At 57.2% G+C, this 19,207-nt stretch overlaps 2 protein-coding genes across 10 annotated transcripts in view; one reads left to right on the forward strand and one right to left on the reverse strand.

Annotated features, from left to right (window-relative positions):
- PLXNB1 (plexin B1) overlaps positions 1-15,818 on the forward strand; it is a 28,789-nt gene extending 12,971 nt beyond the window's left edge. For 7 of the 9 annotated variants that reach the window (XM_086368120.1, XM_086368122.1, XM_086368121.1 and 4 more), the window contains 22 exons: positions 1,787-1,892; positions 2,053-2,189; positions 2,497-2,673; positions 3,061-3,232; positions 3,387-3,629; positions 5,180-5,356; positions 5,435-5,583; positions 6,042-6,142; positions 6,238-6,455; positions 6,600-6,778; positions 6,936-7,002; positions 7,192-7,338; positions 8,166-8,334; positions 8,622-8,725; positions 8,808-8,892; positions 9,101-9,285; positions 9,434-9,594; positions 9,699-9,846; positions 12,122-12,186; positions 12,329-12,404; positions 13,400-13,474; positions 15,061-15,818. In XM_086368120.1, coding sequence (XP_086224246.1) covers positions 1,787-1,892; positions 2,053-2,189; positions 2,497-2,673; positions 3,061-3,232; positions 3,387-3,629; positions 5,180-5,356; positions 5,435-5,583; positions 6,042-6,142; positions 6,238-6,455; positions 6,600-6,778; positions 6,936-7,002; positions 7,192-7,338; positions 8,166-8,334; positions 8,622-8,725; positions 8,808-8,892; positions 9,101-9,285; positions 9,434-9,594; positions 9,699-9,846; positions 12,122-12,186; positions 12,329-12,404; positions 13,400-13,474; positions 15,061-15,165 — 3,046 coding nt within the window. In that variant the 3' untranslated portion in view covers positions 15,166-15,818. Of the gene's footprint in view, positions 1-1,786; positions 1,893-2,052; positions 2,190-2,496; positions 2,674-3,060; positions 3,233-3,386; positions 3,630-5,138; positions 5,357-5,434; positions 5,584-6,041; positions 6,143-6,237; positions 6,456-6,599; positions 6,779-6,935; positions 7,003-7,191; positions 7,339-8,165; positions 8,335-8,621; positions 8,726-8,807; positions 8,893-9,100; positions 9,286-9,433; positions 9,595-9,698; positions 9,847-12,121; positions 12,187-12,328; positions 12,405-13,399; positions 13,475-15,060 lie in introns of those variants that run through there. The other 2 variants (XM_086368124.1, XM_086368127.1) reach the window with 2 other exon arrangements.
- FBXW12 (F-box and WD repeat domain containing 12) overlaps positions 15,270-19,207 on the reverse strand; it is a 41,068-nt gene continuing 37,130 nt past the window's right edge. Inside the window, 2 exon segments of the mRNA XM_086365473.1 lie at positions 15,270-15,866; positions 16,393-16,471. Coding sequence (XP_086221599.1) covers positions 15,270-15,866; positions 16,393-16,471 — 676 coding nt within the window.

Here is a 19,207-nt window from a genome sequence, read left to right on the forward strand (position 1 = left end):
CTCCCCGCTTCCCTTGGCTCTGGTCACAGTGTCTCAGGGCTGAGGTTGCTGTGGAGGCCTTGGCTTGGTGCACGAACCTGCAGTTTCCTGGCCTGCAGCCCAGTCCCTGCCCAGAGCTGACTGGTGGCTCTGCTTCCCGGCTCAGCCTCAGTATGCTTAGCCGGCTTTCCAGATGACCATGGACATAGTTGTGGCAGCCGGCGCTGTGCTCCGGGGCTGACCTTCCTGCCCTCTGGCACTTCTTCCCCAAGCACTGCCCCTGGCGGGCTCCTCAGTGGGAAGGTTGACTTGTGACACACCTGCTGAGTGCCAGGCTCCAGGACCCCTGCCACCTTCCCGGAGCTTGTGGCTTACAGGCTGGTAGTTACAGGGTCCCAGAGGCACACACAGAATGAGGCCAAGGAGACATCTCTAAGCCACAGGTCCCCAACCCGCTGGATGTCAGGGTTACCTGGCTAGTGGGTCCAAAACCCCAGGGCAGATCCTCAAACCACCTCTCCCACTTCCTGCAGAGGTCTGCATCTGTAGGCCCCGTGGTCTGATTTTCAACGAGACTTTCCTAGAGCTTGTCCTTGCCACCAGAACGTACTAAATGTACTATAACTAACAGCTTGGGGTGACTGTTAATGATCCTAGAACCACGAGACCAAAGTCCTTTCTGAGCTGCCGTACAAAATGATCAAAATGCATTCCAGCGGAAATCTCTCCCGGGGAGTTCACACTTTGGTGGTTCTGCTCCCTGGGGGTATTTGCAGTGACCGTGACAATGTCAGAGTCCAGCCACTGCGGGCTTCAATTTCTGGAGAGTGATTGGCCCCGAGCTTCTGTTTCCTGGCTGAGAACTAACATTTCTTAGATTGTTCACTTTCCCTTCATGTCCAACCCCAGACCTGACTAGAGGCGTTCGGAAGTTTTTTGGGGGGGAAGTCAAGTTTGTATCACCGTGGTGTTTTTTTTTTTTAATATACATATATATATATATATATATATATATATACACACACACACATACAGGCTTCCCTAGTGACTCAGATGGTAAAGAATCTGCCTGTCATGCCGGAACTGTGGGTTTGATCCCTGGGTTGGGAAGATCCCTGGAGGAGGTCATGGCAACCCACTCCAGTATTCTTGCCTAGAGAATTCCATAGTCACAGGAGCCTGGTGAGCTACGGTCCATGGGGTCGCAAAGATTTGGACACGACTGAGCACTAACACTCACACACACACACACATATTTATTTAGCTGTGTTGGGAATCTTTCATTGTGGTACATGAACTCATGGACTCTTGTAGTTGCGGTGAATGGGTTTAGTTGCTCTGAGACTTGTGAGATCTCAGTTCCCCAACCAGGGATCGAACCGGCGTCCCTTCCATTGCAAGGCAGATTCTTTACTACTAGACCACCAGGGAAGTCCCAAGGTATCACCAGCTTGTAACTGGTGCTGTGCGCTGCGGTGAAGGTCGCCAGTCAGGTCCGCTCAACTCTCAGCGCACCCCTGCCCCCAGCATTACAGGGTCCCTTGGTAAATCTGTGTCCCACAGAGAGAGAAATTGTCCTCGTCAGTGGAGGTCTGGGGTTGGACTTGAGGGATCGAACCACAAATATTAATTCTCAGATGGCAGAGCCTCCTGGCAAGCTGTTAAGGAATTTGTTCCAAAGCAAGAGAATCTGTCAGTGTCGGGAGCAGGGAAACCACCTGATGTAGTGGGCCAGGGAAGGGGCGGCCGGGTCGGTTTGAGGGGTCCTCAGCGTGGCCCAGCGCCTCAGCTTGCCCTGTGCCCACAGCCTCGTGTGTATCACCGGGGCCAGCAGGGAGGAGGTGGCAGGCGCCGTGACGGTGGAGGTACCAGGAAGAGGACGTGGCGTCTCAGAGCATGACTTTGCCTACCAGGTGCCTGGCTGCCCGGTCCCCACCCCTCATGCGGCTCCTTCCAGCCCCTTGGTTCGCCTTTGGGGCTCCCACCCCAGGGCCTCTGCGCTACATCCAGGTCCCTCTGCCTCCCTGTTTCTGGCCTCAGGCCTGACTGTTTCTTCCTTTCCCCTTCCCACAGGACCCCAAGGTGCAGTCCGTCTTCCCTGCCCGAGGCCCCAGAGCTGGGGGTACCAGCCTCACCCTGCATGGCTCCAAGCTTCTGACCGGGCGGCTGGAGGACATCCGAGTGGTGGTGGGCGACCAGCCTTGTCACCTGTGAGGGCTGCTTCCTCATCCTGCAACCATCCTTGTGCCCCGGGGAGAAGATGGAGGGGGTGGCCTGCTGGGGAGAGGAGAAAGGGGGACAGGGACCGAGTCAGGAAGCAGCCAGCCCCTCCTGGTGCGGGGTTGTTGGGGGGCAGGGGGTGGTGGTGTGCACCTCCAGGGTCACCCGTGGAGACAGCAGTCAGCACCGAAGGGGAGTGAACTGAGGCCCAAGCGGGTCTGAGTCCTGCAATACCCTTCCCCACTCCGGTGCCCCCTTTGGCCTGGCCCGCCTCCCACTGCTCCCTCCCTTCCCCAGGCTGCTGGAGCAGCAGGCTGAGCAGCTGCAATGCGAGACCAGCCCGCACCCCACGCCTGCCACACTCCCCGTGGCTGTGTGGTTTGGGGCCGCCGAGCGGAGGCTTCAGCACAGCCAGTTCGAGTACACATCGGACCCCAATGTCACGTCTGCCAACCCCACCAAGAGCTTCCTCAGGTGCTGGGCCAAGGGCACGGCTGCCTAGCAGTGGCAGCGAGGTCTTTGCGGCTCCAGTCCATGGGGCTTTGTAGGGCTCTAGCAGGGGCTTCACCTGCCACAGTGCTGGTGGGGAGAGGGGTCATGGGGCTTTGGGTATATTGTTCAGTCACTCGGTTGTGTCTGACTCTTTGCGACCCCATGGACTGCAGCTCGCCAGGCTTTCCTGTCCTTCACCATCTCAGAGCTTACTCGAACTCATGTCCACTGAATTGGTGATGCCATCCAACCATCTGGTCCTCAGTCACCCCCTTCTTTGGGTTTGGGTTGGGGCTGACCTAACATCGGGGCCTGGGCTGCGCCCAGGGTTCACATGAGCCACAAGTGGTTCCTGGGCTGTGTTTTCAGTGGAGGCCGTGAGATCCGGGTCTGTGGCCAGAATTTAGATGTGGTACAGACACCAAGAATCCGCGTCACTGTGGCCATGAGAGCGTCAAGGCCGGGCCAGGGGCTTGAGCGGAGGCGCCGAGTGGTCCCAGAGACAGCATGCTCCCCCGGCGTGTCCTGTGGCGGCCTTCATGTAAGACCCCCATGGGCGTCTCCCGCCTGCACCGGGCTTGCCATCACCCAGCTCAGCCCTGGACGGCCGTGGGGGGTGGGCACCAGTGGAGGCTGTGGCCCACCTCGTGTGTGCTCTCAGCGGTCCCTCCCTGTCTTCCCTACCTCTGCCCTAGTTTGAGGAGCCTTGCCACGTGAACTCCTCCCAGCTCATCACATGCCACACACCGGCCCTCCCAGGCCTGCCTGAGGACCCCTGGGTCCGTGTGGAATTTATCCTTGACAACCTGGTCTTTGACTTTGCGACACTGAACCCCACGCCCTTCTCCTATGAGGCCGACCCCATCCTGCAGCCCCTCAACCCTGAGGATCCCAGCGCACCGTTCCGGCACAAGCCTGGGAGTGTGCTCTCTGTGGAGGTACTGCTTCAGATGGGACTGGGTGGGGCCCCAACACCCTTCACTTTGCCAGGCAGTACTGCTGTGTATGGCAGAGACGGCACAACAGCAGAGCAGGGGCCGGGGCATGGACCCGGCGGCTGCTGAGGGGGCTGGTGGTGGGGTGCCTGGACTGGGTCCTGTGGCCTGGGTCCTGACACGCTCTGTGGCAGGTGTCTGAATAACAATACGTAAATGGCTTGGCACACACTGTGGTGAGCAGGTACATAGTAGGTGCCTGGGCTGATTGCCACTTGGCAGCCTGCTTCATGCAGACATGTACTTGTCATGTGTTCTGATGCACGCAGTAGCTGGGGACCCTGAAAGGCCAGAGGTAGATAGCTCATCATTGCCCACCCAGTGAGCCAGCAGACACACAGGGGCTCTGCTCCTTTAGGTCCCTGGGCAGGATTTGGGCCCAGCTTTATGTTCTCCAGACTTTTTAAATGTTTGTTTGTTTGTTTGGCTGCGCTGGGTCTTCGTCGCTGCATGGGATTTCTCTAGTCGCAGCAAGTGGGGGCTAACTCTCTAGTTGGCGTGCGCGGGCCTCTCACTATGGTGGCTGCTCTTGTTGCACAGCACGGACTCTGGGTCTCATGGGCTCAGAAGTTGTGGCACATGGGCTTAGTTGCCCCACGGCATGTGGAATCTTTCCAGACCAGGGATTGAATTCATGTCCCCTGCATTGGCAGGTGGATTCCTCTTTTTTTGTTTTCCCCACAGATCATTGCATCCTTTTTTAAAAACATTATTTATGTTTATTTATTTTTCAAAAATATTTATTATTTGACCGTACCTGGTCTTGGTTGCGGCATGGCAGGATCTTCCGTCTTTGTTGCAGCATTCAGATTCTTTAGTTGCGAATGTGAATTCTTAGTTGTGGCATATGGGATCTAGTTCCCTGATCAGGGCTAGAACCCGGGCCCCTGGCACTGGGAGCACGGAGTCTCAGCAACTGGACCACCAGGGAAGTCCCTATGTTTATTTTTAATTGTGCTGGGTCTTCTTTATTCTGTGCAAGCTCCCCCCAGTTGCAGAGAGTGGGGGCCACTCTTTGTGGTTGCGGGGCTCGGGCCTCTCATCACAAGCTCCGCCCACGCCTGCTGCATGGCACGTGGGCACAGGGGTTCAGTAGTTGTGGTCCATGGGCTTTAGTTGCTCCTTGGCTTGTGGAATCTTCCGGACCAGGGATTAAACCCATGTCTCCTGCATTGGCAGGTGGGTTCCCATCCTCTGGACCACCAGGCAAGTCCTATTCTGCAGATTTATAGCTCTGGAAAAGTTTAAGACTTTTCCAGGAAAAGGAAGGAGGATAGAGAGGGGCAGAAAAGGTCAGGAGGCAGCTTGGAAAACGTCATGGGGTTGTCACCCCATGTACAGGGCAAGAAGCGCTGAGACACCATGAACCCTGCTCCTGCGGGTGGGTCTCAGGACCGTCCTTCCCGCATTTGGGGAGATAAGATGGGAGTGACCATTAGCTCCTCCCTTTAGGGAAGAGTTCTGAGTGATCGATCGGTGACCCCGTGTTCCAGGGGGAGAATCTGGACCTCGCAATATCCAAGGAGGAGGTGGTGGCCATGATCGGGGACGGCCCGTGTGTGGTGAAGACGCTGACCCGGCACCACCTGTACTGTGAACCTCCCATGGAGCAGCCCCTCCCCCGGCACCATGCCCTCCGGGAGGCGCCCGACGCCTTGCCCGAGTTCACGGTCAGTGGGCAAAGCGCTGGGCTGGGGTGGGCCCTGGGCGTGCACTGAACTCGCGCTCATGGTAGGCTCCTCTTGCAGGTGCAGATGGGGAACCTTCGTTTCTCCCTGGGCCACGTGCAGTACGATGGCGAGAGCCCCGTGGCTTTTCCCATGGCAGCCCAGGTGGGCTTGGGGGTGGGCACCTCTCTCCTGGCTCTGGGTGTCATCATCATTGTCCTTATGTACAGGTGAGTATAGCCAGGTGTGGCTGGTCCGGGCAGGTGGCAGGGTGGTTGGATTGGGAAGGGGCATACTAGACCACTGGTCGGCAAACACCTCCTAGAAAGGGCAGGAGACTATTCTGGGCTTTGTGGGCCAGCAGCAGTGGCTCAGCTCTGCCATTCCAGCCTGGCAATGGCTGCAGACAGTGTACAAACACACAAGCGTGGCTGTGTTCCAACATATCTTTATTTACAAAAGCCGGCCAGGGGCCGGACTTGGCCCTGTTACAGTTTACTGATCTCAGACTAGGCTGGGTCACGGGTGGGAGTGACTTGCCTAGGATGGGACAGGTTGAATTATTCTAACTAGACCCTGGCTTGCTGGGCATGGCTGGGTTAGACTAGGGTGGGCCCGGGCCTGATGGGACCCTGCAAGGGCTCAGGCCTCCCCTGGCCTTCCCTGCCTTGACCTTGGTGCTGAGCAGGAGGAAGAGCAAGCAGGCCCTGAGGGACTATAAGAAAGTGCAGATCCAACTGGAGAACCTGGAGAGCAGCGTGCGGGACCGTTGCAAGAAGGAGTTCACAGGTGAGGCTGCCCAGGCCCCGCACCCCAGGGCTCTGTGCCCAGCCTGCTCCCATCTCCTAGGATCTGCACCCAGACCTGCCTCTTCTGCTCCACAGACCTGATGACCGAGATGACCGACCTCACCAGTGACCTTCTGGGCAGCGGCATCCCCTTCCTTGACTACAAGGTGTATGCTGAGAGGGTCTTCTTCCCTGGGCACCAGGAGTCGCCCTTGCACCGGGACCTGGGCGTGCCTGAGAGCAGGCGCCCCACCGTGGAGCAGGGGCTGGGGCAGCTGTCCAACCTGCTCAACAGCAAGCTCTTCTTGACCAAGGTGCCAGCCCCTCTGGCCCCTCCATCCCGACCCTCCAGGGATGGGGAGGGAGCCCCCGAGTCCTCTGGCCCCGCCCCTTCTCAGTCCCTCCGTTTCTGAATCTGCCCTCCCTGCCCACCCGTTGTCCCCTCTCCCTGGCGCCAGTTCATCCACACCCTGGAGAGCCAGCGCACCTTCTCAGCCCGGGACCGCGCCTACGTGGCGTCTCTGCTCACCGTGGCGCTGCATGGAAAGCTGGAGTACTTCACTGACATCCTGCGCACCCTGCTCAGTGACCTGGTGGCCCAGTATGTGGCCAAGAATCCCAAGCTGATGCTGCGCAGGTCTGTGTGTCTGCCAGCAGCCACGGGGCCGGGTGGTCGGGGACAGCAGGAGCCAAGACCTGAGTCAGGCCCTCCAGGTGTGGGGTCTGCCAGATAGACAGCCCTGGGCGCCCCTGCACCTGCTGACTCTGCCCTGCCCTCCTCCTTGTCATCCCAGGACAGAGACTGTAGTGGAGAAGCTGCTCACCAATTGGATGTCCATCTGCCTCTACACTTTCGTGAGGGTGAGCGAGGCAGAGGCGGACGAGGCTCCCCTCCAGGGAGGGTCGGGATTTGACCCGCACAGCTTCTTGGCCTGCACGCCCCTGCCCAGCACGTCCTGAGTCACCTTTAGCCTTCTGTGGCCTGCATCCTGTCCCTTCCCCGTGCTTGTCACCCGCCCCGGGAGCCCTAACTGCCTGCTGCTTCCCCAGGACGCAGTAGGGGAGCCTTTGTACATGCTTTTCCGTGGAATTAAGCATCAAGTGGACAAAGGGCCAGTAGACAGTGTGACCGGCAAAGCCAAATACACGCTGAATGACAACCGCCTGCTCCGAGAGGATGTGGAGTACCGGCCCCTGGTGAGAGAGAGAGAGAGAGAGAGAGAGAGTGTGTGTGTGTGTGTGTGTGTGTGTGTTTGTACGCGCATGTGCATGCATGCCTGCTGGTGAGTCAGTCTCCATGAGGGTGAGCAGCGCGACCACGTGTGATTGTCTGCATCTGATTGGAGCCAGCTTAACTTCTGGCTGGCTACAGGATAGAGGCTTGAGGGGCAGACCTTGAAGATTCGGGGCTCAGAGGTTCCCCAGGTTTGGAATGGAGTCAGGGTACCCACAGCCAGGGTCTAGGGAGCAGCCAGCCCAGGTCCTTGCTGTGTCGGGGCCTGAGTGTCTGCCTGACCCGTGTCTCAGCCAGGGGTGTGTGGTTGAGCCCACCAGGCTGGGAGTCAGCCTGGCAGACCTGCCCATCCTTTCCCTCTGGATTTGCTTTCCCCTTGGTGCCCTGCCTGGAGTTCCTTTGGGGAAAATCCCGTTCAGACTCCGCCTACCTGCTCCTCTGGCCAGCTGGCAGGAACTCCACTTCTTACACAGGTTTTCTTAGGTTTTCTCAGGTTCCTTGGCCTGACCGGCTGAGCCAAGGAGCCTGGGGATCCGAGTGCAGAGGGACTGGTGCTCTCCCATTTTTTTCCTGCCATTCACCCAGCAGACGCTAGTGCACTGGGCACGGGGTGGAGGGCGCCGCTGTCCGTGGGGAGGCAGGCAGGTGAAGAGACACGAGCGGGTGACTGTGTGGTGCCTGGAGGCCAGAGGCAGTGGCCTCCTCACGGCTTGTCCCCGTCCTTGGCCTTGACATCTTGGTCGTCCCGCGTGTGCTGTGAGCCCTGACTGCCCCCACGTGTCATGCACAGACCTTGAACGCACTGCTGGCTGTGGGGCATGGAGCAGGAGAAGCCCAGGGCGTGCCCGTGAAGGTCCTGGACTGTGACACCATCTCCCAGGCCAAGGAGAAAATGCTGGATCAGCTTTATAAAGGAGTGCCCCTTGCCCAGCGGCCAGATCCCCGCACCCTGGATGTCGGTAAGGCTGGAGGGGATGGGTGGTCTGGGTATCCCGAGGCTAGGGCTGGCCCTAGACCAGCTCTGCAGGGTCATCTTATCACTGGGGGGCGGGGGGAGGCGGGGGGACTCTCCAGCATCTCTGCCGGGATGACCTAGCGCCTGGTAGGGGCCCCTGTTTATGCTCTTCCGAGCAGTTGGGTGAGGTTGCTCCTCACAGAGGGGCCACTGCCTCTGGGAAGAGGGGCAGCACTCGCCGCAGGAAGGGTGTTCTGAAAGCCCTGGACCGAGCCTGCCTTGCCCCTGCAGAGTGGCGGTCTGGGGTGGCCGGGCATCTCATTCTTTCCGACGAGGACGTGACATCTGAGATCCAGGGTCTGTGGAGGCGCCTGAACACCTTGCAGCATTACAAGGTGGGAGGGGAGGGAGCTGAGCGGGGGTTGGGGGGGCGCAGTGGGGCGGGCTGGCGGAGGGGTCACCAACTGTGGTCAGCAGGTCCCCGACGGAGCAACTGTGGCCCTCGTGCCCTGCCTCACCAAGCACGTCCTCCGGGAAAGCCAGGACTACGTGCCGGGAGAGAGTGAGTACCTATCCCCCTGCCCCGCTCCCCCCATCACAGTCCTCTGCCCTTGGTTTGCCTGGTGTCCAGTAATGGGAGAAGGTCCTCTGGATCTCAGGGTGGGCTTCCCTTCCACCCGGGGTGGGGCTGGGGCCCCACACTGCTGGGTGTTGGCAGGACCCCAGGGGCCTAGGGCAGCGGGCACTGACAAGGGGTGACAAGCTGTAAGGTCTCGGCACAGGGACCCCGATGCTGGAGGATGTGGACGAGGGGGGCATCCGGCCCTGGCACCTGGTGAAGCCCAGCGAGGAGCCGGAGCCGCCCAGGCCTCGGAGGGGCAGCCTTCGGGGCGGGGAGCGGGAGCGGGCCAAGGCCATCCCGGAGATCTACCTGACACGCCTGCTGTCCATGAAGGTGGCACTCAGGGCAGGGACGGGACAGGCAGTGGGATGGGGGGTGGGGCGTGCGGGGCTCACGTGGTGTCACCAGGCGGCTGAGGCCGGGCCGGGCCGAGGTCCCCTGCTGACCGCACCTCCTGTGTGTCTGCCCACCCCTCCCACAGGGGACCCTGCAGAAGTTCGTGGATGACCTGTTCCAGGTGATTCTCAGTACCAGCCGCCCGGTGCCTCTCGCCATAAAATACTTCTTCGACCTGCTGGACGAGCAGGCCCAGCAGCACGGCATCTCGGACCAGGACACCGTCCACATCTGGAAGACCAACAGGTGGGGGCGGGGCGGGCCGGGTGGGCCTGCTCAGTGTGGGGCCCCGCCTGCCTCCCGCATGCGGCTCATCGGCCCCTCCCATTCCCCCACCCCACCCTTTGCAGCTTGCCCCTGAGGTTCTGGATCAATATAATCAAAAACCCGCAGTTCGTGTTCGACGTGCAGACATCTGACAATATGGACGCGGTGCTCCTGGTCATCGCCCAGACCTTCATGGACGCCTGCACCCTGGCTGACCACAAGCTGGGCCGGGTGAGCCGGTCAGGGTGGGCCGGGAGGGCGTGGGGGGTGGGTGGGGCGGCCTGGCCGGGGGTGGACCGTGCTGTGAGCGCTCGCAGATTCCCGGCTTTCTGGAGGATGTCTGGAAGGAGGATATGGGAGGCCTTTGACCCTGGCCCTGGACCGGGCTTTGTTCCTAGGCTCCCTGGGAGGTGGCCGTGCCTCAGCCTTGTAGCAAGGCTGATGTAGCAAGGGCCGGGGCCATGTGTGCCGATTCACAACATCAAGACAAGGCAGTAGGTGCTGGTGGGTGTGGCAGGAGGCCAGGGCCACTTGGCGAGGGCTCACCCTGAGGGTGATGGGGAGCCACTGAGGGCCTGGGGACAGGGGTGGGGGGTCAGACCTGAGAGTTAGGTGGAGCCCCCAGGTGGTCGCCAGTGGATGGACTGGAGCCTGGTGTCCAGAGCAGAAGCTGTGCTGTCCCTGGGATGAGCAGTGGCCGCGTTCAAGCTGGATTGAAAGGGTACAGGGCGGGCAGGAGCTGTGGGTTGGATGTGGGGGATGAGGAAGAGGGAGGGGTGCCTTCTGACCCCTGGGCCTCTGGCTGTCGTGAGCTCAGACTTGGAGGAGGGGCCGCCGGGTGGTCTCTAGGCAGAGACTTGGATTCTGTAAACACCGAGCATCTCCTGGCTGCCTGGGGGGCTGGATTCCAAGGGCAGCGGAGGAGGTTTCCACCAGCCAGGGCAGTACAAGGGGGAGAGTCCGGGGAGGGCCAGGCGAGCAGGGATGTGCGGATAGGGGAGCCGGGAAGCACGGAGCGGGAGCTGACCGCTGCTGCCTGGTGGCACAGAGGGTGCAGGTCAGTTGTCACAGGGGTCAGAACCCAGAGAGTCCGTGACTGATACAGGGTCCCCACCGGGACTGCACAGGTACCCAGCAGGGAGGACCCTCGTGGCTCCTCAGGCCTGTGATCAGAATCTGCTTATCCTGGTCTGCTGGGCCACAGTTGGCCTGGGACCTCTTGAGAGATCTGTCTCTAGCCCTGTATGAAGAAACGAGATGGAAGGCTCCAATCGTAGAGCTGTCTGTTGGGAGCCATTTTTTGGTCTGAGCTCTCATCACTCTGCCCATGATGAGCTGAGACCCACAGGGCCACACCACCACTCCAGGGTGTGTGCTCTTTGGTGTCCGGTTCTGATGTCTGATCTTCACACAGCCCCCCGCTTCCTGGTAGTACTGCAGGTGCTTCCTGGGTGAGTCAAGAATAGGGCAAACCAGGATGCCGAGGGCGCCCCTGCGGAGAGCGGCTGAGAAGCAGGCATCTGGTCTCAGACCCTGGCTCTCAGCGGGCAGTGCAGTCTTGCCCCACCCTCCCTGCAGCTGTAGGATGAGGCAGCAGGTCCCGAGAACGGAAGTGTGCTGTCCTGCAGCCCAGGACAGAACTGGGACTGGAGCCCAGTGCGGTGGTAGAGGACGTGTCTGGTCCTGTTAGACTGTGGGCCCTGGTTGGAGAGAGACCTGCTTCAAATCCCAGCTCAGCCATGCATGAGTGAGATGGTCTGGGGCAATGTAATTAAATTTCCGGGTTAGTTTCCTGAGTTTTAAGATGAGTCTGTGGAGAATGGACAGCACATGGAGAAGCAGTCTTAGGGCTCCACACGGCTTGCCAGTTCCCTGCCGGGTCTGGGTGGAGGCACGTGGAGCTGAGAGATGACCTTGGAAAGAGAGATGGGGAGAAGTTCAAGGTGATGACGGCAGAGGTGGGACAACGGGGAGGGGTGACGGAAGGAAGGAGCTGGGGTGACCAGCCGTCCGGCTTGCCTGGGACTGAGGAGGTTTCCTGTGATTCAGGACTTAGTTTTCTTTTAATGTGTGTTCATTTTACTTATTTATTTTCGGCCGTGCTGGGTCTTCCTCGCTGTGCGGGCTTTCCCCTAGTTGCAGCGAGTGGGGGTGCAGCGTGTGGGCCTCTCTGCGGTGGCTTCTCTGGTTGCGGAGCACAGGCTTAGGGCGCCCGGCCTTCATAGTTGCAGCACGTGGTCTCATAGTTGAGGCTCCTGGGCTCTCGAGCACAGGCTCAGGAGTTGTGGCGCAGGGACTTAGTTGCCCGGAGGCATGTGGCATCTTCCCGGATCAGGGAACCCGCGTCTCCTGCATTGGCAGGCAGAGTCCTTGCCATCGGGCCACAAGGGAAGGCCAAGGACTGGGCTTTAAAACGGAAGCAGTGCCGGGGGCAGTGGGACAGCTGGTCACCCTAACAGGGCTCTCATCCTTCCTTTGCTTTGGCTGCTCGCCTGCTGGCACCCAGGACTCCCCCATCAACAAACTTCTGTATGCTCGCGATATTCCCCGGTACAAACGGATGGTGGAAAGGTATGAGGGAAGGGAGTTGGGTCTGGAAGATAACCAGTGGATGGATGGGTGGGTGTTTACAGCAGAGGCCCCCGGGGTGGGCCTGGGGGGGTGAGGAAGGGTTTGTTTCTCTACTGACTTTTGGACCCATAATCTCTGGTAGGTACTACGCAGACATCAGACAGACCATCCCTGCCAGTGATCAAGAAATGAACTCCATCCTGGCCGAGCTGTCTCGGGTATGGCCCTGCTTCTGCTTCTTGGGTTGGGCACAGGCCTTCTGCCCCAAGGGTCCTGCCTGCTTCACACTGCTCCGTACAGGGAAGTCCTGGGGCCTCCGAAGAGTGTTCCTGTTGCCTCTGTAAAATACCAGGCCTCCCAGCATCTCATCAGAGAGCAGCAGGGTCTTATCCCGGCAGCTACCACCTGACCGGACTCAGCTGGGTGTTAAGATGTTTGCTGCCGTTCAGGGTTTATGGACCACGGTTCCCAGGCAGCGAGGAGGCAGGGATTGAACCCCAGGACCGTCTGGCCCAGCCTGTCCACATCCTGCTGCTCTGCTTCCTGGGCAGTGTAGACCTGCCCCCGCCTACTCCTAAAACAGCCCCCAAACACACACTCTGGGGAATTTATGAACGATGTTAAATCTGAAACCGAGATGCTGAAGATCACAACCGCAGAAACAATAGCAGCTACAGTTGGGGGTGTTGCTGTGGGTGAGGTGCTTCGATTCCCTCTCACTGCACTCGTAGAAGAGCTCTACCAGTCAGGCGGCGTCGACTCCATCATCCTGAAGAGGAGGCTGAGGCTCAGAGAGGTCCCCAGGGAGGGGCCCGGGTGTGACCTCAGGACAGACTCCAGTGAGACCGGAGCAGAGCGGGGCTGGGTCACAGGCTGTGAGCAGTGTCCATCCTGCTGGGCTCTGTGGTCCCCTGGAGTGACAGAGGGTCCCAGCTGGAGCCTGGAGCAGGAGAGAGGCAGGGCCCCAGTGGAGACCCCAGGGCCTGGTGGAACTGCAGAGCCGGGGTCTCTCCACCCAGGAGGCCCTTTTTGGCTCTATCCTGTGCCCAGCTGAGCCTGGCAGCCCCTCATCAAGAGAGGGGCTCTGCTTCCCCGACACCAGGCTCTGCTCCTTCCTCTGCCTCCCGAGCCCTCTTCCTCACTCCCCATCCCTGGGGTCCTCTAGGGGCCGGCAGCACCCCTTAGCTCTAAAACCTCTTGTCTCTCCTCCTAGAACTACTCCGGAGACCTGGGGGCTCGAGTGGCCCTACATGAGCTCTACAAGTATATCAACAAATACTATGACCAGGTGAGCAGAACCTGGGCGTGGGCAGAATGACGTGAGTGGGTGACTGGCTCCGTGTCTCCCCCAGGCACAGAGCGGTGGGCTCGGGCAGCGTTTGTTCTTGCCGTGTGCTTCCTGGTATCGGCCTGACTCTTACCTGCGACCACCCTCCCCATCTGGGCCCCTTGGCAGGGCTCCTGGGCCTGGTGGCGGGGGTGGCTGGGGGTCTAGCAGGGCCTGGAGATGGTGTGTAGGACGTGCTGGGATGGGACACAGCAGCCACGTTGGCCCCAGCCGTGCGCTGACTCCCTCTCCCTGACTCCCCCATGACTATAAAATGAATTCACATACCCTCCAGGGTTGAAAAATCCAATTGATGGAGCACTCACTTAGTCCAGGCTTCCCTGGTGACTCAGACAGTAAAGAATCTGGCTGCGATGCAGGAGACCTGGGTTCGATCCCTATGTTGGGAAGATTCCTTAGAGAAGGGAATGGCTACCCACTCCAGCATTCTTGCTGGAGAATCCCATGGATTCTTCCAGAGGAGCCTGGCATGCTACAGTCCATGGGGTCGTGAAAAGTTGGACACAACAGAGAGACTAAAGCTGATTAACTTGTACTCGCTCAGACCCCTACCCAAGGCCTCACGTGGCTGTGTGGTGTGTAGGCCATCTCTGTGGGCATGGGCCTGGCTGGGCTGCAGGTGCAGACAGAGAAGAGGGTCCAGACGTAGGGTCTGGGGCAGGTGAGGGCACGATGGAGCCAGTGAGGGGGCTTTAGGGGGGATTCTGGGCTAGGCCTCAGGATCAGAGCGTCCATCAGTCTGCTGACGGATGCAGCAGCCCACTGAGTGCCTGCTGGAATTATCTGCGCAGACGTCTGCGTGGCCTCAGGGATGTGGCCGTTGCTGTTGAGAGATGAGGACCTGCCTCCTGGCCCAGGCCTGGAGTAGAGACAGGCAGTGAGCAAAGGCATGGTGTGCAAGCGTGACTTCCAGATGCTGCGGCCTTGTGTGGGGGAGACAGGCCTGTGTCTCGTCCCCCCATGGAGGCGTGGCCAGCAAGCCCTCCTGTCCTTGCCCCCCGTACCGTCCGTGTTTGGTCAGTAGCTGTCTCCCCTCCAACGAGCCCCATGACCTCAGGGATCGTATCTGTTGTCACATCACCGGGTCTCTGCTCCTTGCCCTATACCTGGCACGTGGGAACTCAGATTTGCTTGTTGGCTGGTGGATGCGGAGCCAGGATGGGTGGAGCTGGGCTTCCAGGGGGCCTTGCTGGGGAGAAGACCAGCATGGTGGGCAAGGCTGGCCTCCACTGAAAACGATTTTACCAGGGGAGGTGATGCTCCTCGGCCCTGAGTGCTCGGTCCTGAGTCTGGCATTCCATCGCCCACCTCAGGAATCCTTAAAACCCCGCAGCGACTCTTCTGTCATTTTCCCTCCCTCCCTCCAGCCGGGCCCTGAGGAAGTGAGTGAGGCAGCCCACAGGGTTTCTCGGGCCCCTACCCTCAACTGCTGCAGCACGGCCACGTGAGGCCTCAGGTAGGGGTCTGAGCGAATACAAGTCAATCAGTTTTAGCCTCCCCCTGTCGAGCTGGTCTCTGCGTTTCAGATCATCACTGCCCTGGAGGAGGACGGCACGGCCCAGAAGATGCAGCTGGGCTATCGGCTCCAGCAGATCGCAGCAGCCGTGGAAAACAAGGTCACGGATCTGTAGGCTCTGCAAGAGCGCGGGCCAGCCGTGCCCCAACCCTGCCTCGACAGCCCTGGGACTGCGTGGGAGAGACCACCTTCTTAGATCCTGTAGTGCCTGAGCAGCAGTTAGTGGAAGGTGCCTCCCGGGCTCCTGGTGGCTCTGGCCCGGGCCCCGCTGGACTCGCCTCGCAGGCCAGGGGCCTTGAGGCTGGCGGCGTGGTGCCCGGTCTGCCGCCCGTGCCTGGCGACCCTGTGGGCTGTTGCCTGTGTGATGTCAGTCTGCAGGGAGCCAGGACTAAGGGCTTCCAGGGCCAGGCCAAAAGGGCCTCCAGCCCCTGGAGAGACTGGACTGTTGTGAGCGCTGGCTTCCGTCCCAGGGAGATCCAGAGAGAAAGGAGGAGAAGCCCCACTTCCCGTCCCGCCCTCCTGCTCCATCAGCCCTGACCTCGTCAGCCGCCTCTGGCCTTCTTGCTGCTGCCACGTTCCTGGGTCCGAGAGACGAATGCCTTTCGAGGCCACCGCCAACTCACCCCTCAGCAGGGCTGGCTGCCTCAGGGCCACCCTGCCACCGAGGCCGCCAGGAGTGAGGGGTGTCTGCTGCAGGGGGGCCTGCAGGAGAATGGGGGCCCCACTCACCCGGTTCTTCATTAAAGGATAACACACTCTGGTGTCTGAGATGTGGGCTCGGCCCAGCCTCGCTTTGTTGGACGGCGGCGCCCGTGCCTGGCAGGAACCAGGGGGAGGTGGGGTCTGCAGCCTCTGGCCCCCATGGAAGGCTCTGGAATACAGGGCGGGCTGGGTTTTCCTTGACTCCTGGGCCGGGCTTGCTGGGGTCAAAGCTACTGTGAAGGAAGTGAGATCCCACCCAGGATGGGGCTGGGGGGCCTGAAGCCCAGGGTGGAAGGGTCTGTGGGCTTTTGATGCACACCTGCTTTGCCTGCAGTCTGGGTGTTCACACTTCTCTGTGCCTGTTGGTTTGTTTTGAAAGGAACTGGGAAAGGATGGCATCAGTGTCATGAACTCCAGGCAGTGTGGGTCTTAGGGTTCCTTCCTCGCTAGTTTCTAGACTCCCCGAACCCCTGTAGCCTGTGATATTCTCTGGGGCTCCTGGTCACTGGATTGTCTTCTGAGTCAAGGTGTCTTGGGTCTGCGATAGACTCGTGTCTGTGTCAGGGGCTCCGACCTCTGCAGGTTCCAGGAGGCCTGGAACAAGGTAGGTGAAGGCTGTGGGGAGGAGAAAACCATGTACCTGCACACCTGGAAGCCCGTGAGTATGGAACACATCCTGCACACAGAACACTTCGACGTCTTGGCCCTCACAGGATGTTCTAATAAAGGATACCGGGAACACAAAACCCATGCAGTGAGGCAGGAACTTCTAAGTCTTCATTCAAACTCCATGGCTGCAAGTGGACGTTCTAAACCTGCCACAACTTAAGGATTTCCCCCTGGGTCTTGGCCACAGTGTCCGTGTAGGATGCTTGTCATTCAGGTTGATCAGTCTTTCCCTAATTGTTTTCTGATCAAGATCGCAAAAGTGCCCTCATATATTACATTTAAGTATTTTTTATTTTGTAAATTATGAAAGGATGATAACACATTTACCCTGACACATTACATTTCCCACAAACATGTTAGCATGCAAGAGACCTTCGTTTCTCATCACCGGGGACATCTTAAGGAGTCTAGGGAGTGACTGACTTTATTAAAAAAACTTGCACCAACTTAAATATTGGAGTAATTGTCCAGTTAGAAGACCCAGGAGTACTGTATTTCTTTTGTTGAAGTATAGTTGATTTGTAATGTTTCATGTGTACAGCAAAGCGACATGAGTGAGTGAGTGAGTAAAGTTGCTCAGTTGTGTCCGACTCTTTGTGACCCCGTGGACGGTAGCCTACCAGGCTTCTCCATCCATGGGATTCTCCAGGCAAAAATACTGGAGTGGGTTACCATTTCCTTCTCCAGGGGATCTTCCCGACCCAGGGATCGAACCTGGGTCTCCTGCACTGGAGGCAGACACTTTAACCTCTGAGCCACCAGGCAAGCCCAAAGTGATATATATATATATATGTATATATATATTCAGATTCTTTCTGTTACAGGTTTTTATGAGATACAGAATATAGTTCCCCATGCGATACAGTAAGTCTTTTTTATTTTATATAGAGGAATATATATCTTTTTAATCCCCAAGTCTTCACTTATCCCTTCCTCCTTTCCCTTTGGGTAACCATAACCTTGTTTTCTATGTCTATGAGTCTGTTTCGATTTTATAAACAGGATCATTTCCATGACTTAAAAATTCCTCATATAAGTGGTATCATGTGATATCTGTCTTTGGCTCACTTCTCTCAGGATGATAATCTCAAGGTCCATCCATGTGGCTAGAAATGGCATTATTTTATCCTTCATGGCTGAGCAGTATTCCAGTGTGTGTGTGTATATGAAAGTGAAAGTCACTCAGTCGTGTCCAACTCTTTGTCACTCCATGGACTATACACAGTCCATGGAATTCTCCAGGCCAGAATACTAGAGTGGGTAGCTGTTCCCTTCTCCAGGGGATCTTCTCAACCCAAGGTTCAAATCCAGGTCTCCCGCATTGCAGGCAGATTCTTTACCAGCTGAGCCAGAAGGGAAGGCCAAGAATACTGGAGTGGATATCCTATTCCTTCTCCAGTGGATCTTCCTGACCCAGGAATTGAACCAGGGTCTCCTGCATTGCAGGCAGATTCTTTACCAACTGAGCTACTAGGGAAGCCCGTGTGTATGTATGCATGTATGTTGTGTATACACATATATATACACACATGCACACACCACATGTTCTGTGTACATGCATCTGGGAATATTTACATTGCTGTTTCTTGCAAATTATGCTGTTACGAACATATGAACATTGGGTGTGAGTGTATCTTTTAGAATTAGATTTTTCATTTTTTCTGGATCAGTGCCCGGGAGTGTGATTGATGGACTATATGATAACTCTATTTTTTATTTTTTGATCAACTTCCATAACATTCTCTGTAGTGACTGCGCCAGTTTCTATTTCCACCCATGATATGGGTATGTTCCCATTTCCCATTACCTCTCTAGCATTTATTGTTGATAGACTTTTTAAAAATTATTTTTTTATTGAAGGATAATTGCTTTACAGAATTTTGTTGTTTTCTGTCAAACCTCAACACGAATCAGCCATAGGTATTCGTATATCCCCTCCCATTTGAACCTCCCTCCCATCTGCCTCCCCATCCCACCCCTCTAGGTTGATACAGAGCCCCTGTTTGAGTTTCCTAAGCCATACAGCATTTCCCGTTGGCTCTCTATTTTACATATGGTAATGTAAGTTTCCATGTTACTCTCCATACATCTCACCCTCTCCTCCCCTCTCCCCATGTCCATAAGTCTATTCTGTGTCTGTTTCTCCGTTGTTGCCCTGTAAATAAATTCTTCAGTACCATTTTTCTAGATTCCATATATATGTGTTAGAATACTGTATTTATCTTTCTCTTTCTGACTCACTTCACTCTGTATAATAGGTTCTAGATTCATCCACCTCATCAGAACTGACTCAAATGTGGTCCTTTTTATGGCTGAGTAATATTCCATTGTGTATATGTACCATAACTTCTTTATCCATTCACCTGTTGATGGACATCTAGGTGGCTTCCATGTTCTAGATATTGTAAATAGTGCTGCAATGAACAATGGGATACATGAGTCTTTGTTGTTGACAGACTTTTTGATGTTGGTCATTCTGACCAATGTGAAGTGATACTTCAGTTGTTTTGATTTGCATATCTCAGACATGGAACAACAGACTGGTTCAAAATAGGAAAAGGAGTATGGCAAGGCTGTATATTGTCACCCTGCTTATTTCACTTCTATGCAGAGTACATCATGAGAAATGCTGGACTGGAAGAAACACAAGCTGGAATCAAGATTGCCGGGAGAAATATCAATAACCTCGGATATGCAGATGATACTACCCTTATGGCAGAAAGTGAAGAGGAACTAAAAAGCCTCTTGATGAAAGTGAAAGTGGAGAGTGAAAAAGTTGGCTTAAA

The sequence above is a fragment of the Bos grunniens genome, chromosome 22 (genome assembly GCF_055505025.1).
Source record: "Bos grunniens cultivar Pamir isolate PY7600 chromosome 22, Bosgru_T2T1.0, whole genome shotgun sequence".
Taxonomy (NCBI): domain Eukaryota; kingdom Metazoa; phylum Chordata; class Mammalia; order Artiodactyla; family Bovidae; genus Bos; species Bos grunniens.